The 18,175-nt window shown below is 41.7% G+C and overlaps 1 protein-coding gene across 4 annotated transcripts in view; it reads right to left on the bottom strand.

Moving 5' to 3' along the window:
* SEC24C (SEC24 homolog C, COPII coat complex component) overlaps positions 1-18,175 on the bottom strand; it is a 58,359-nt gene that overhangs the window by 18,211 nt on the left and 21,973 nt on the right. For 2 of the 4 annotated variants that reach the window (XM_019555921.1, XM_019555923.1), the window contains 9 exons: positions 16,157-16,287; positions 12,491-12,559; positions 10,593-10,704; positions 9,442-9,569; positions 6,076-6,214; positions 4,777-4,892; positions 3,125-3,249; positions 2,478-2,669; positions 1,311-1,404 (listed from right to left, as the gene is read on the bottom strand). In XM_019555921.1, coding sequence (XP_019411466.1) covers positions 1,311-1,404; positions 2,478-2,669; positions 3,125-3,249; positions 4,777-4,892; positions 6,076-6,214; positions 9,442-9,569; positions 10,593-10,704; positions 12,491-12,559; positions 16,157-16,287 — 1,106 coding nt within the window. The remainder of the gene's footprint in view (positions 1-1,310; positions 1,405-2,477; positions 2,670-3,124; positions 3,250-4,776; positions 4,893-6,075; positions 6,215-9,441; positions 9,570-10,592; positions 10,705-12,490; positions 12,560-16,156; positions 16,288-18,175) is intronic. The other 2 variants (XM_019555922.1, XM_019555924.1) reach the window with 1 other exon arrangement.

Here is an 18,175-nt window from a genome sequence, read left to right as displayed (position 1 = left end):
ATGCCCTGCCCAATTCCACTAATTAACTAAACTGTGTGGTGAATGACACTATCCTTGACCCAGGGCCAGGATCAAGCCACTCCTTCTGATGAGTAGGATAGGGCAGGAAGCATGTCCAGGTCTAGGACGCAGATATCTCCTGTCCACTCAAATTCAAAATGCACAGCCCAGCATTAGGAAACTGTTTCCCCAGTGCTAGGCTGCACAAACTTTTCAACCTCTATGCTTGCGGGAAGCCAAGCATAGAGATCTCAGGCTTCACATGTGCCAGCGCAACCTGGCACTGGACAACCACCCTTAAGAAGGCTTGGGCATGCTGGAAGCCATTACCATTTTGAGCTCCCCATGCACTGGCAAGTTGAAAGAGCACTGCAGTAGGCACAAATATCAGGGACTGTTTCTCAATGCCGTGATTCCTGCAGCACTTTTTAAAGGTCCAGGCATGCAGGGTGCCTGGAAATCAAGGACTTGGTCGCTGATCCAAGGCTCCCTGCCTACCAGCAAATGTACAATTGGATCCCACAAGTTTTATCCCAGGTGCCAAAAATCATGTATCCTGCCATGCATATTTGGTGTGGCAGGATGCATGATTTGGGGGATCTAGGATAAGAGTCCTAGGATCCCACTGCATGATTAAATTAACATCTGCCTATGGGATTTACATGAGTGGTGGCATGCTGATTGGATTAGCTTTGCTTTTTGCCACAGTGTATGCAAACACAGATAATTCTCATGAAACAAGCTCAAGTGTTTTCCAGGAAACTCACCTGACAAGCTGGTGAATCAATATGGACATAATTGAGTTAGGTCAGGTATGGGAGTAGCAGACCATCAGAAAAAAGTCTACGTGCTTTGCTGGACAACGCTGGCAATTCAGTAGATGGCATTCTCTCTGAGTCTGGGCCCAACCAGAACTCCAGCACAGAGTTAAACTATTGATGTTGCCAAAGCAATCTGTCAGCTCAAACAGAAAGCCAACATCCTGAGCCACTCATTATTGACAAACTCATGGAATTTAGTTTACAAGAACTGCAAATTAATTCCAGAGACGTGACAAAAGTTGTCTCTGCCAATTATTCTAAATTCCAAATTTATTGGTAGTTTCAATTCTTTTACTGGATAGTGAGTTCAACAGCTGATATAATGATCCACAGAAGTGCTTGTATTTTAGCAATGGGGTAGCCATTTCTTACATTCAGTAAGGTTTGTTTATGAAAAGCTTTGAGATTCTCAAGGGAGATGGGATGAAATATTCCAATTTTTGTGCAGTGTCTGACAATAAAGCCAGGTCCCCACAACAACATATCTACCTTCAGTGCATCCAGCCCTGCCTGAATTACTGGAGCAAAGACCATTTCTGTTTCTCTTGTGTCTGCAAACATTTCTGGGATCTGATCCAGCAAACTGTTAAGAGACAGAGAGAGAGAGAGAAAGGAAAAAGTCAAAGAAAATTTAGCCCTTGCCTGGTAAATCCACCACCAATGGTAGCCCACGGCCCAGGGGACCAAAGTGGCTAAGAAACAGTAATCACTAACCTGCCTAACTTTTCTATTAACCGACATGTCAATTATAGGGTCTCATTTGTTAACTACAGAAAAGCTGATTCTTCATCCTCTCCATCTCTGGCACTGGCTTCTTCAGCACTGGCTCTATAGCTCCAGCTAATGCTCCTGATGATCCCTTCTCTTAAATGTGTCAGATTTTTACTTTATCCTTTTAAAAGCCACAATCTAGTCTTGATAATCTAACCTAATCTAGTCCCAAAGTCTATCTTCCTACCTAACTCTGTCAGTAATTCACTACCCCCTTTCTAGGGTCAATTTAGACGATCAACTCCCAGTGGAAGATTTGGTAAGAGGTAAAAACCTGGCTGCTGCCTGAACTTTTCACATTTGACTCTCCTTCCTTCTCTTTCACTTGACTCTCCTAAAGAAGCAATCTAATTAGGGTTACCTCAATTTGTAGCTATATTTACACTGTCAACTTAGCTAAGGTGACTAAACTCTTAAAAGCTCCTGGTCTCAGCAATGTTTACTACAGATTTTCCTCTAGAAAAGCCTCTTTCCTTAAGTCGTATTTTGCACCATCTTCCAATTAATTTCTAATACTAGTGAAGCAAATTCAGACAGCCAACTGAGGACAAAGCAAGTTGTAGCTCTATTTCCAGGATGTACATCAGTTTTCAATATGCCTAAGGCTAGTAACAAGCCTGTAGCATTTTTGAACAAACTAGAAATATGAGCCTCTGCCCAAAGGTATCCAAATTGCAACAACCTGGCAAGTTAAGGATATCCCAAAGTGTACCTTTCTGTTTATATTTGTCAGCTTCTAGGTGTACATTTAAATACACTCACAATGGAGCCATCAGGTATATAGCATACAAATACCATTATCAAAGCTGAATCATTTAAAAGTAATATATGGAATTCCCCCCAAAAAGTTGCTCCCTATATGAGTTCTGCTACAGCTTCCATTACCTGGTAATCACTGCCCTGGACTCATTCACGTTCACCAGAAAACCATCAAGTAGTGGCACAAACATATCGGCTACATCAGATACAACCATCATTTGCGGCTGCGCCAACGAGCTCTTCACATTATAGAAGTGCAACACTTTGTTGTAGGTGACGAAACCCACCCGAATAGCTGACTCCTCTAGGTTACCTCCTCTGAAAATAAGACAATACCTGCATCAGAGCATTCAACAGATAAGACCTAGACAAGGGAAAATGAAATGCCTTGCATTCAAAAGCTTATTTAACTTTACTGGACTGAAAACATGGTTAGTATAGAAGACAATTACCTATAAAACTCCTTGCCCCTTGTGAAGAAAACAGGTAATTCAGTGTAGTTTTTAGCCCACAATGTAGTTGTAGGCTACATGTAGTTTCTTAGCTGGTAAGAAAGGCTAACATCATCCACACAATCCATTAAGACTATGACTAAGTCACATAGCTAGAGTAGCACAGGGGGGCTTGAACTGTCACTTGCCAACTTCAAATACTGCCAAACTGGATTTATACTAGCATTTAAAGGGAGAAACTCTTCTGTGAATGGGGGAAGATATGGAACCTTCCAAATTTTTTTACTGGCTGCAGCAGTACACAGCACAGCAGCTGATTACCTGGGCAGATAATCTAGGAGTGACTTCAACTCTTCACAGATCAGCCTTACCAAGCCACTTTTCACAGCATTGTAGGACACATCAATCATGAAAATGAAAGCGGGTGGGTCGGGAAACTTGTTATTCTGTGGGAAAAGGAGACAAGAAAAATATACAATATTTTTAAAAAAAAGATCATACAAGATTCAGACATGGAGCATGAATGCCTGTTCAAAACTCCACTGGTTTGTATTTAATGTCTCTTCATGGTCAAATAATTAATGCACTGATGTTCAGCTAGCTTTTCCCCACCTAACAAATTATCCTGAGCATGCTTAAAAGAAAAGTGTTTAACCCCATCTCACAGATGAATGCAAGATGTTTGTGCTCTGGACAGATTGTGCCATCGGTGAGTGAACAATCAGAGCAGCCTAATTATGAAGGTATTTTCCTTTACATTTTCATGTCTTACAAAGCAGGCTCCCCAGAGCTCCTATGTTCTAGAAGACTGAAATCCAAATGGACTTGTTCATGAAGAGACATCGTGCACTGGTAGTGAAAAGTTCCCTTTCCAGAACTGGTAGCTCTTTCACCCCTCAATAAGTATTAGGTCTGCTCTGAATAGACTCGCGTACCCAGGATGAGCATACCTTGCTATTGACATAAAATGAGTCTTAAGTGACAGGTAAGAAGAGAAGAGGAAAGGACAGATTTCTTTAACAACAGGGTGACAGAAAGACTATACATGGATGTCACATTTGTTCCACGATAAACCATTATATATCCCACAACAAAGCGCACTCATCATTCAGACATCCATGCCCACTGTTCTGGGATAAGCCCGAGAAAGATTTGTGGGATAAGAAGTACTAACAGACATTACAAAGTGCATCTAAACCATTATCCCATAACTGCATCACTTGAATCAATGGCAGAAAAGCAGCAAGGCATTTAGCCACTCATTCAACCTGATTTGAAGGGTGATGTGTGCGCACACCAACACTGGGATTTTTCTGTTCTGAGACAAACAGCACAGGTGCAAACTGTTCAGAGGTAAATGCAACATGTGTTGCTATCCCTAAGTTTGTAACGTTGCAACATTTAGAAACCTTTTCCTCTATTTTTACCAAAACAAGAGTTTCCTTAATATGAAGCATGTGTTTTCCACTTCTCAGAAGTAGTTAACATATTAGGATTGCCTGGTCCCATGCTTCAAATATGGGATTGGGACTTAGTGGCCTTGCACGTTTGAAATTCAGCATATAATGCAGTGATTGCAGAAAACCGTTTGGAGGACTGGCTCAAGCACCATTAGCTAAACTGATTTTGCCCAATTTTTGCTGGCGAGTTAAAAACATACACTTGTAACACCCACCAGACTGAAAGCAGTTTGTAGTTGCCACTGTAGAGATCATGCACTTTCCTTGATCTGGTTTGAATTATTCATAATAATTATCTACCTATAATCTAACTAAACTGATGTTAAAGGATGTAGAACCAGACTTCCTTTTTACCGTAGAAATCAAGCAATATCTAACTTGTAAAATGCGATGTAAATTCTAACCTGCTTCCCCTATGTAAGGCAATGTCACCAATGGACTTCAACTAAAATAAATGTCATCTCCTCCTAGAGGTTACCATAATAGCTCTGTGCTAAATGTACATTGTTTTACCTTACAGTAGTCAACAGTTGCCAAAAACTCATAAGACCCCAATGATAACTCTGGTCGATCATAGAAATCAACTCGCTTGCCAGTATGATCCAAGTGCTGGAAGTAGTGAGGAGGCACTAGAAACAAAAACCACAGCAAATGTTACAAGCATATCATTGGTAACTCAAACACACTGTTGTAAAAGCCTGAAAGCAGATTCCAGCAGAACACCTACTATGTGAGGGGAGAAGACAAGAGCATCCCCCAACAGAACCTAGCTCCATTACTGGGGAAACCCCCTCACAATAGGATAAGTGAAGTTTCTCTTCTGCAGAGCTGTTAACACGACTAGGACAAAACAGATTACAGGAAGTGATACTAACACCTCCCCCCGAACCCCCCCCCCCCCGAAACAGAACAAAAAACAAAAACTAACAGAAGTAGAAAAAATGAAAATCCCTTTAAAAAGGTCAATTTAATTGAAGCTACATGGAGGATTTCACGCTTGAACAGTTCAACTACAGAAGAGAAACAAAAAAAAAAGATATCAAGATTAAAATTACACAATTAGTCTTCATGGTAATTAACAACCACTTTGTCACATGAGGTAGAGATCTGTTTTACAAATTTTAGATACACAAATATCTTGCATTGCTTTGTGTATGCCACACATGCCAGGGAAGGTATTTCTATGAGAAATAAAACATAAATGGGACTTATACTCTACTGGAGTGTGCTTATCAATATGTATCAATGTAGAATAAAACAAGAGATTAATAAACATAACACATCCATTTGCAATCAAGTTCTTTCATAGGCAACAGTCTCACCCTTGAACGACAATTAAGGGGGCTGTTACTGAATGAAAATAACTGTAGGGATATGTTGACTAAAATGTTAAGAGCAGAACATTTATCATATACATTTTAACTAAAATGCTTACTTACACTATTTTCATTGATATGGTCCAAAACAAAAATTACCTTAAGATCCCTCAAACAATAACACACTATATGGATCTACTGATACACAAAAACTTCATTAAAATAGCTTGACAGTATTGTAACACATTATACAAGAGGACAAAGTTAAAGAAGCTGCAATCTTCAGCATTCCAGAGTTGAACACTTAATCACACCCTGAATGTACTACTTAAACAGTACATTTTAAAAATACAAGAGAGGAATACAAAATTCAGTGAAAAGCCATTCTGCTCAGTGCTTATGCCATGAGTACCCCTTTAGTACAATAACTGTTTACATATCTTTCAAGTGTCTCCTTACTGGCACAAAAACACCATCTCCCAGAATGAAGTCTTACCCTCAGTGACACAGCTGCAGAAACAACACTGGAATCTCCTTCCACCCTCAATGAACTGCATAAACGGACACATGTAGGCCTTGCACCTATTGCATCGAATGGGACCAGATTCTCCATGATCTACCAAATAAGGAGGGGTCTGTGAAGGAAGAAGACAGGTCATACGATAGGAAAGAGTGCCTAGACATCTCCCAAAGCTATTGAGGAAGAAGAGAGTTTGAATATATTTTGTAAATGCTTTACTGCCTCAAGCTCCAAGCACAGAAGCTGCTGGTGAGCTGTAGTTATTAACAGTCAGAGAAGCACAATGAATAGCAAAGGGAGTGGAGAAAATGTACATACAGGAAATATTTCCTTGGAAGCTACTGCTGGACAGCAGAAAGAATTCTGCAACAGAGTATATTACAAAGCTTTGATTTGAAAGGGTTTAGACCTTGATCAGTGCTATTCACAGCTGACTTTTGTCCTTTCCCATGATCTCAGGAGCTAATATCCAAGGGCTGCCTTATGTACTTTTCCTCAGCACTCATCACCATACTCATCAACCCAGTAAGAGAAAGATCAGAGACCTGTTCACATGCTGTACTTCCATTCCCCGAAATAAAATAATACTCTGTAGAAAACCCACTGTTGGGTACGATGAAGCTTATAGTTGCTAAAAATAACCCCTCTTCTCAGGGTGAAAAACACAGCCACAAATTTATAAAACAAACTTAATCCCCAAACCCTTTGTACAGACAAAAACATCTCAGATCATACATTAAATCACCCATATTTTTGTCTTTGCTGCTTGTGGAGGAAGTGCAGATACCTCTCTCTCAGTCTGAATTAATTTTAAATTTCCCCAAATGAAGTTAAACTATTTTTACTGTTTTGTTTGGGATTTTTTTAAAACTCTGCTTGGTCAGTTTTGGACTAGTGTGCTACTTCCAGTCATTTCTATGCCCTTACATTTACAGCCTAACTCTCCCCTGTATCATTTTCCCTTTAATTTAATATACAATTAAAACACTACTGCAGTTAGAGAGTCCAAACTGGGACTCATGCCTTCAAATAAAAATTTCATCATGGGTATCCATCTGGTTCTAAACCAAGATCCATACAAACTAGAAGTATAATCTGTCTTACTGACACTTGCTGCTGCAGGCTCCCTGTTGCTGTGTCAACAGGTCATTTGTTCTTGGTCCCCCTTCAGACTAACAGAAAACTGCTCAATAGAGCTAGACACACTCCACTTTTGGACCTGCCACTTCTCTCTCTCTCAAATTCTAAGGTGTGCTTTGATACAGACAGGGAATATGCTTCCTTTGATAAGCTTGTTATAGAAGACCTAAAACTACAGGAGCCAATGAAGACATTATATATCCAGAGGAGCCTATTCTTCAAAGCAAGATGGTTTGAAGCAGTTAAAAGCCATGTTAAATAGGTATGGGCATTTTCACTTGGTATGAGCTTGGTGCACAATCTTCAAGGAAACCACTGAGGTCTTGATCACTACAGCTGCCTGCAATTCAAGCTACGTCAGTCCCTGATAATTACTGTATTAGCATAATGTATCATTATCATTATCTTCAGGAACTGCATGTAGAAGCAATAATTTTATCTTACCAGTAAGTAAGTTCTTTTCCAGGCAAGTCAGAGTAGGCTTTGGAGCAACTTGTAGAGCTCTGCATACTTAGAAGCAGCAAGAGGCAATCTGATTCAATTAAGAGCAGCTTGCACACAAGCTACATTCAAAGTCACAGGCTACATTCAAAGCATTTCTCAGTAGGTGCACTGGCCTCAATGACAGCTTGACTTTCCAACCTTAAACACTCCCTAAGCAGAATTGTAGAGCCTAAGATCCCATTTCTCCACCCCCCATAACCATGAGGCTCTGCACACAACCTTACCAGATGGTACATTTTTTGACTGACAGTAGAACAGTTGTTCTGACCACTCCCAGCTCTTTCCCCTCTTGGCTTTAACTGACAGCTCAGTTCTCTTGCTTTACACAACTCGCACACCTCTCCCTACTTATAAAGCAACTCAAATATTTATGCTATACTTATTCACCCCTCTAGCCACCTTCCTCTCTGACAGACCACTCAAGGCTGTTTCTGCCTGATGTTACTTCCTCTATCCCTGCCACGTTGCCTTCATATGTCAGACAGAAAACCTGACTCTTGTACTTGCCTAGTCACATTAGCTTGTCCCTGGCTTCTGGACAACAGGCAGCCAGCTTTACTACCTCAAGAACAAAAATCCTTTACCAAGTGAAAAGCCATAACATGCATGGAAAATGTGCATGCCAATTAACATCCTAGATATTGGGAAGTCTAGTTATTTCCTGAAGCCTCAAACGCTTTTTCTCTGAACCTTGATTAGCTTTTGCAGCAAAGGTCCCATCTGGTGAGCAGGTGCTGGATTTTAAGGATTCTAAATTGTTTTCAATGCCTTGTTCTCACCAATCACAGTTCTCTTTCCCCTCCCCATCTCTCCAACTTTGGCTCCATTTACAGGGTCTTATTTCTCTCAACAGGTGCAGGATATTTAGCTAAGCTCTCATCTGTTAGTAGGGCCCCTCCACAAGGGAACTGGCCCTTGTCTGTAATAAAGATGTTTCTGGGGCTGGGGGCTCACTGACATTTGGGAAAATTTTGCTGGGCAGCATAAAAAGATGCATTCATTCAAAGCATATAAATCAGAATTTAGAGATTAAATATGTAGGTGCACTTCTCTTTTCCAGAGTGCTTTTAAACCACACAAACCTCTGAAATGTAGCTGCTTTAATTCTCCCATTATACATCCCTTATAAGAAGGTCCCAAGCACACTATGGGAATTTACTTCAGGCCAATTCAGTTTATTGAAACGTTTTGAGCAGATTTGCAAAATCCAAAATACTGTTAAAATGACATTAAAAAGCAACAGAATAGATTTTAAAGCCCATGCACTATCCTCCCCAACTCAATGGAGTCTGAAAGGGGCAAGGCATGTAATGGTGGATAGACTGCCCAACTCACACTTTATAAATCTAGCCAGCAAGAGCAGTTTGGATAGATACACTGAAATCATGGTTAGGAGCAGCAACATAACAAACGTATACCTGTAACTAGAGCCTACGTTCCTAGCACTCTTCTCTACTTTAAAGTGATTTAGAATCTTTCAGACCCCCCGGTTTGATTAGGCAGGTAAGAGTTAACCAGGTTTTACAGATGGAAGAGAGCAGGGGCACAGAGTCATGGCAAAGAGATGACCACAACTCAGGTTTATCTGAGGACCAAAGTTTGCTTAGTCTTCGCTCTCCAAAATTCTCATTCCACCAAGGTCTCCATTGTTTAGGACTTCAAAGCCTCTTAACTGTCAATGCAGGATATTGCTCTCACCTCCTCTGTCGGTAGCATAGCCAGTGGTTTTATGACAGCAGCTAGGGGAACCTGGGACTGTTTGGCCATATCTGACGTGCAGGGAATATTGTAAGATGTGCATCTTATGTAGCGGGGGCTTGCATTACCTGTAAAGGAAAGCAAAAACAAAAAAAACTCAAATTTTCTCTGAAGAGTACAACACTTACAACATGAGCAACACATTAACCCATAAGGCAGACTCTAAGCACCCATCTACACAGGGACTTGTATTCAGATACAGCATAACCTGTGAAACGGGTGGTCCTGATTAACTCCTTGTATAGCGATTCTTAATCTAGATTATTGTATTGTTCAGATTACAACTCTAAATCTACCTTTTCTCCCCGCCAAAAAAGCCCCAGAAAAATAACACGCTATTTACACAAGGGCCAACCTACGTGTCAGGTGGATGTCAAATGGATTATGCTAACTTAAGGTATTGTAAACAGGTACTCGGACACTATAATTTGGGAAGATTCCATTTTTCATTTCCAACAGCTTCCTTGTTGAGCACTGCAATTCTGGTTTAGAAAATAAGGCACTTACTTGTATAAGATTTCAGCAACCCTGAAAATGAGAAACTGACAACACTACCAATAGTCACAAAAGAAGGTAGATAAGGTAAAGTTTTTCTCCACCTAACTCCCAGATCATATATTGCATTGTATTCATGATTCATGACACCATAATGCACTTCTAGTCCTAGACCCTTCACATTCATACTGCCAACATGCCTTCATCCTAAAATGCTCCCTTTTACTCCAATATAAATATGCAACATACTTCTACTCACAAATCTTCATTCTTGGCTTTCCAACATCCATTGGCTCCACTTCATTCCTCTAAAAAACGTTAATTGTTTTTACCTATGGATGGATTGGTCAAACCATCCACTACTGTCTGAGACTGAATTTATATTTTATTTTAGATCACAACCAAAAACATTTTTAGAATTTAAGCCTCTACTGGTTAACAAAAAGCTAGAGCACTAAAACCTTGTACAAAGGGAATGTCCCAAGAAATTGTACACTGAGAATCTGGGCATTCTACTTTCAGATCTCTGGCAATATATTTTTTCTTTTTTTTTTTTTTTTGGAAGGAGCTGCAGTAAGTAGTGAGCAGTGTATTACCTTGATCTTTTACCAGGAAATTGGTAGTGACAAGGGGTGGAACCTGCCCTCTCACTCCAGTGACAAATGGCTCTGATCCACGGTTATTTCTGTCATCTTCAATCACCTGGATCTAGAATGCAAAGCAGCATGTTAGCAACTATAGACTGTTTTGTGGTGGCTATGACACACAGGATTTGAAACTATAATGAAGTCAGACAGGGACTGGGACAAACATGACTAGTTCCAAGGACTCAGAAGCCTAGACCTAGTTTAAGCTTTGTCAGGAAGCCAGATCTTATTGTACGCAAAAGTTGGGGAAAGACTAGAGGGATTTTAACAAAAGAAGAAGTCATATTTAAATTTTAGGGGGGTTTAAATTACAATTATGAAAACTGGCATATTTTACATTTAAAGAACGAATTTGGACTCTCAAAACTTAATTTCAAGTACTATTTCTGTTTATTGCTCCCCAACAGACTGTGAACTACAAACCAACCTAGGTCTTTCTGGAAGCTCCATGTCAAAATATTCTGGATTTCATGCATCTTTTAGTTTTAAGCTTCCTTTTTCCCTGCTTTCTGCATCTAAGCTCTGTATCTAAAGTTCCAAGAATTGCCACAATGCAAGGCTGGTTCTTACTGTGTATCTGACTGAACTTTGACCTAAATACCTGTGTACAAAAACTCTGAGGAATTTGATCCCTTCAGTGTTATACTTGTTCTAGTTTATAGTTCAGGTCCCAACTGTCTGCAACAGACTGGTTCATTTAAAAGGTTAAACTCCAGAAAATATTTTAAAAAGTTTCTTCAATTAGAGATGACAAAACTGTACTACCAAGATGGACAGCACTTCTGGATTAAGAATAATCACTGAATTCTGTACAAGAATGGCAAAGTATGATTATGAATCCTTACAGCTACCTTTTCAGTACCAGCACCTAGCCCTATTTAAGCAATAACCTAGGAACAAGTTACTCCAGTCCTTGTGAAAAATTCATTCTTTGCCAATTTGTCTTTCCAATAAATTCCAATATGCAGACCTCTGTTTGGCAAAGTACTATTATCCCTATAGTATATTTCATGTTGTCTCAGTAGAAAGCTCACCCACAGCATTAGATTGTGTCCATTCCACAGGAAGTCTCCTATCTTCTAAAACTCTACAGATTAACCAAAGTTGGTCACATCAAGTGCTGTCATGTGACTAACTTTAGCCAATCACTAAAGAGGGAGAAATGATAGAAGGGTAATAGAAAAGTCAAAACCACCATCTTCCTTCAAACCAAAAAGTAGGTTCTTCTCTATATATTCAAGAAGAGATTTTGTATGTACATACTGAATCTTAAAAAATTGTAAATTATAATGGTGTATGGCAGCAGATAATGAAAGAATGCTAACAGCTCCCCATGATTTATCAGAGAAGTGTGCCAAGAAATTTATATGAGGGATTGGTGTCAAAACAAGATGGCTACTTCCTCTCACTTACAAGTATTCAACTATTAGCTCAACCTTGGTACCTTAACAAGAATGAAAAGTAAACAAAGTAATGAGCCAAGTAGTATGCATGGGTGCAACTTGTTTGTCCTAAAATTTGTACTATAAAAACACTGCATTTTGCCCAATAAGGTAGCTAATTTACTTTTAAGGATCAGACAAGATGGAGGGGAGACATTCTTCACCATCTGCTTCTAAAAAGTTACCTGCTTTCTATTGCCCCTTCATTCATGACACAGGATGCAATTTAATGAGCAGTTCCCTTGCGGTATTTAATTCTATTCATTTTGATAAGGCAAGCGGAAAAAGATGGGGGCGGAGGGAGGAAGGATTAACAGCAAAGGGTTAGTGATATGAAGTTTAGGTTGCAGGCATGCACAGGTGGCCACCAACACAAAGATGACATTAGACAGACACTGCACTTACTGGGCTAGGAATTGCATCTGGATCTATTCTGTGCCTGGGTTTCTGCTGAGGTGGCAGCTCATTGAGTTGCTTTTTTTAAAGAATAAAAAAAAAGTAACAGAGTGCCACAAAAAGAAAAAGAGAATAATAAAACAAGAAGTAAGTGTTACTTCTCTCTGCCCAAATTCTGGCACTGGAGTTAGATATATACATTTGGACAACAGTTCATGCAACAAGAGAAAAAGAATGTTTCCTTCAATACAACAAATTAATCCTAGAATGTCTTGCTGCTGTATTGTTCTTGGGGTTTGAATATTTTGTGGGCAGAGAGGGACTATGACTTGCCCTGTTAGACTTTAGGGATTTACACTACGAGAACATGCTGCAATGAATGAAACTGATAAAAGTTGCTTGAGATCCAAACTTAACAGATGAGAAGATAAAGTGAGCCGACCTATTAAAGCTCTCCTAAATTCTTTATGAAAACTAGGTCCTAATACATGTGTAAGGCTAAAATCTAAGCAGACAAAACTATGACTTTTTGATTATCACCAGCATGAGAGCACAAATCTAGACTAAAGCTAGACATAGAAGTCAAGTGAACCAACTGTAAGCATTTCCTTGGAAATGTTTCTTAGCATCACTTGCTATTGTGATCTTTTAAAACATCAGCTCAGCAGCATTGGGAATAGTGGGGAAATTGAAGCTAACAGTCTAGTGATATTAATGAGCAGGGATCCGGGTTTTCCATTTCCCATGGGAAAACAGAGTAAACCGTGGATTTTACCTTTTACCAGAGACAAACGTGGATTTCTCATTTATCAGAGAAACCCGCTGATTTTGCCTTTTTGCAATGAGCTCCCGGCAGGCTGGCAGAGTTCCAGCCTGCAAGGAGCTGGGAGAGAGTGGAAGGAGGGTGGTGAGACAGGGGACACCACATGCGTGGACATGCACATGGCTCCAGGCAGCTCGAGAGTAGCTCCCCAGCAGTTAACTGAGGGAGAAGACTGAAGCCCCTGTAGGGAAGGAGGGAGGGAGCTAGGCGGTGCTTGCAGCCCAGGGCCACGATGCATGGCCCTCAGGGCCCAAGCAAGGAGAAGGACAGGGTCACGGGTGGCTCGTCTAGTGGCAGGGTCGACTAAGACCCACACCACCATCTGTATGTGAGGCAGGCGCAGGCTGTGATCACAGGCTCCTGCCCTGCTTCCCTCCCCTGGAGTATCCACAGCTCAGCGGGCTTGACCTCGCATTACAGGAAAGAGCAGAGCCACACAGAGAAGCTGCTTGCCGCTGTGAACTCCCCATTGCCCTGGCAATGTACCCCCTACGCATGCCATTGCTTTGAGGGGCATAACCCCACAAGGCTGCTCTCACTGAAGCCCCACATGCAGGAGGTGCATTGCCACAGCAGTGCAGAGCTCAGAGGCAAGCTGCTTCTGTGTGGCTCCACTCTTCCTTGCCACCCCCTGCTTCCCTCCTCCAGGGCCTCCACAGCCCAGCGGGTACAACCCAATGTGGCAGAGCAGTGGAGCCATGTGAAGAAGCTGTTTGCTGCTGCGAGCTCCACACTGCCTTGGCGATGCATCTCCTGCACACGGGGCTGCAGTGAGAGCAGTGGCATGGGACTGCGCCCCTCAAAGCAGTAGCATGCGCAGGGGGCATGTCTCCAGGACAGTGAGGAGCTTGCAGCAGGGAGCAGCTTCTCTGGGCAGCCCCGCTGTTCCGTCATGCCAGGTTGCTCCCACTGAGCTGTGGAGGTCCCAAGGGAGGGAGCCTGAGCCTGAAGTCCATGCCTGCTGCATGCAACACCTGCAGTAGTGCGGGTCCCCCATGGCCCCCTCAGGAGTATGCACAGTGGCAGGGAGCCAGCACCCCCCCACCCCTGCAGCAGGGGGGAGAAGGGGCAGGGGGCTGCGGACCAGGGTTCACAGCCCTGGCAGCTGGGGGCCTTCTCCTTCAGGGCTGGGGGAGCAGGGGCTGTGAGAAGGGAGCAAGAGGCACAAGCAGGGCCAGGGTGGCTGTGGGGAGCCTTTAATTTTAAATCATGGATTTTGGGGGGTTTTATGAGAGAATATGTATTTTGGGGAGGGGGGGGGAATTTGAGATTTTATATCAGGGAAAACCAGGATCTCTGTTAACAAGACAGCCATTTCATACCTTTACTTTCCCTCACTTATCTCCTTCCTCCCCCCCTGCTGAGAATTCCGATTTGAGAAGCGGCTCACCTTCAAGCTAAAAATGTCATCGCTGCACGTAGAACATCCTTGACAAACTTAATTGACTGCTTGGAAGTACAGTGAGACTGAGAAGACAACAACTGCATGCTCAAAACACACAACCTATGACCCACACCTTGACTATGAAAACATCGGCAATGAATGAACTGTTATGATGTATATTCAGTCAGTTCCTGTGCATACTGCATGCAGTACTGCATACTGTACACTTATAAAGAATGGACTATCATACTTTTAGCAAGCTCTTCATGCATCCTCAGAAGGCATCATCATTGTTTATATCCCTTTAAGAAACTAAGTAATCATCTTAATGCCAGATGAAATTAATGAAGAAATTAATGCAGCTCTGGGACCCAAGTCAGGTGGTCACCTGTTCCACACTGAGGAAGAACTACCTTTATTCTGGGTGACATTAAAAATATTTTCGTTTAACAGTAATGTATCAGGTTTATAGTTTAGTCCATATTTAGAATATAGGGGACAATCCTATAAAAGATTAAACCAATTTTATAAGATAAAACATGGGCATGTCTAAGTAAGCAAATACAGAATCACAGAAAAATGTGGCTGTGAAGAGACGTCAGGGTCATCTAGACAAACTCCCCTACCAAGACAGAATCTTCCTTATCTGAGCCATCCCAGTTTAACCTGTTCTTAAAAGTTTCCAGGGACAGAGACTTCTCTAGGTAATCTGTTCCAGGGTTACTTACGCCAAAATTGAGAAAGTTCTTCCTAATATCCAATCTAAAGGGCCCTTGCTGCAATTTAAGACAACTGTGCTTTGTCCTGTCGCCTGAGACCATAGAAAACAGTCTAACACAATTCTGTTTATAACCACCCTTCATGTACTTGTAATCAAATCTCCCTTCAGTCTTCTCTACTCCAGACTTAATAACCCCAATTCTTCTACCTTTTCTTAAAAATCACATTTCCCCAAAACTCAATGATCCTTTTGATTGCTGTCCTCTGGACTCCTCAGTTTGTCCACAGACCTCTTCAAATAAACCATCTATAAACCATGCTCCTGCAACTTAACTGAAGGATAGCTTTGCTTTACTGAAATGACAATGTTCTTTTTGGCAAGCTACTCTTCACCTGGAAGAGCTCATAAGGCAAAGTCTGGAGATGTGTGACAGGCCAGTGGCTTAATCAAAGTATTAAAAAGTTTCTGTTTATTAACTTGGAAAAAAGAAACATGTGGAGATATAGTGCCATATCCAGGCCCTTTCTGCAATCACTGCTACTGGTAATTTAGTGATCCTACTGATAACAAGTCCCTGAAACTGAATATATTAATTAATTAAAAAAAACAAAAAAGCAAAAACAGGAACAGAAAGCACTGTTCTTCATTAAGCAATCTGTTTCTATCCTAACCATCTGTCACAGTTTCATATATAATCAGATGTAATAAGTGTAAAAGTTCATACTGATGAGAACAACATAAGCTTACAGGGCTAGGAATGGAATCTGGATCCAAGCGTTTTGGTGGGGGTGGCGGTCCAGGTTGACTCCCATAATTGGATGTTCCTGGATAAGCCCCTCCGTAGTTTGGTTGTGGACCTCTCACCTGTCCAAAGGAACCTGAAAAGAGACACTAGATTGAAAACATGTCCAGTACTTAACACTTCCTTGCTAAACTTTAACCACATTTCCTATGGAACATCTTAACCCAAAAATGGACAGCTTACCCTCCAACTGATAAAGGTTAAATAGATTTGTCACAATGATTCATCATTAACTTGTCCATCTCTAGCAAGCACATCACTTGCTTTAAACCTTGATGAAAATTCTTTTTTAGAAACCCATCTGAGAGATGGGAAGAACCAGTTCTTCATGGGTTTATGTATTTGGAAAATAATATTACCAAGATGTTAGATTTAATAAAGGACTGTCAAAATTCAAGTTGTGCTGCAGATGCAGCTAATAGAAAACTATGAGGAAAGCAACCACATATCCCCAAGCAAAACCCATAAAGTAAAAGCAGACAATTTTGTCAGTCAGCTTTGGGCTGTCCAAAGTTATAACAGGACAGTTCTCATTTCTGCTCATTTAAGTGGTTTTATGACTATACATGATTATTTCATTGCGTTACAACCTACGAACTTCACTTCATCAATCTACTGGATACAAAAAATCATGGACTAAATATAGACTTTGGATTTAGGACACATTATAAGCTGCTTAACATCCGACTCCCCAGGTACCTCCACTATTTACCAGCTATTCCCCTTTCCCTCACACCCCGCAACCTGTTTCTCACCCACTGACTCCTCAATTTACATCTTCACTGATTGGCTTTCTTGCATGCAGCCCATCCTCTGGCTTCTTTACTATTCATTCCATCCAGGAAGAGCGCACACCAACTGCAGGTGCTTCCTTAACCTGATGAAGGGTATTTGTACCCAAAAGCTTGCAAAGAAGATTTTTCCAACTATTTGAGTTGGTTTAATAAAAGTTATCAGGTTTACCCAAAAAACCTTGTCTGCCTATGTCCTTAGACCAGTGGTCACCAACCAGTGGATCTCAATCTACCAGTAGAACTCAGAGCCTCTTGGAGTTGATCTGAGGCTGGGGTGGGGGGCCGAGTGCCTGTATGCATGCACACACGTGCACACACTTGCATGCACCAACAGAGCTGGTCAGTCCATGGCGGAGAGAAGGGGTAGGGGTAGATCAAGGCTCCCATGATGAGGGACAGTGCCACAGAGGCAGGAGCAGGGTTAAATTGAGTGGGACTGACCTACTAGGGAGGCATGCTCCCAAATAATTTTCTTTCCCTTGAGCTGCACTCCCCCCTTTCCACTCCAGACTTATCTGCTGGGCGGGGGAGAGAGGCAATGGGACACGGGACACGACATGGCATACGGTACATCTTGGGTTGCTTTGCCAAAGGTGATCTCCTACTTAAAAAGATTGGAGACCACTGCCTTAGACCAACATGGCTACAACATATACTCCTAAAACCTTTAACAAAACACTCTTCTGCTGCAAAAGACAGGACCAGACAGGACCGGGGGAACTATAGGCCAGTTAAGTCTTATCTCGATCCTGGGTAAGCTTTTTGAGAGAATTATTCTGGCACATGTCCACAAGGGGCCAGCAGGGGAGATTATACTTAGGGCAACCAACATGGGTTCATTAGAGGCAGGTCCTGTCAGACCAACCTGGTGGCCTTCTACGATCAGGTTACCAGATCATTAGATATGGGGATAGCAGTGGACATAGTCTTTCTGGACTTCTGGAAGGTCTCTGACACCATCTCTCACCCCGTTCTCATTAAGAAACTAGGGGACTGCGACGTCGACACCCACACAGTCAAACGGTCACCAACTGGCTGGAGAGCTGCACCCAGAGAGTGGTAGTGGACAGGTCATTTTCAACCTGGAGGGATGTGGGCAGTGGGGTCCCCCAGGGCTAGGTCCTCGGGCCTGCACTGTTCAACATCTTCATCAGTGACTTGGACGAGGGG

The sequence above is a fragment of the Crocodylus porosus genome, unplaced genomic scaffold, assembly GCF_001723895.1.
Source record: "Crocodylus porosus isolate Cpor-Errol unplaced genomic scaffold, CroPor_comp1, whole genome shotgun sequence".
NCBI lineage: Eukaryota > Metazoa > Chordata > Crocodylia > Crocodylidae > Crocodylus > Crocodylus porosus.
This window is presented reverse-complemented; position numbering and strand designations above follow the sequence as displayed.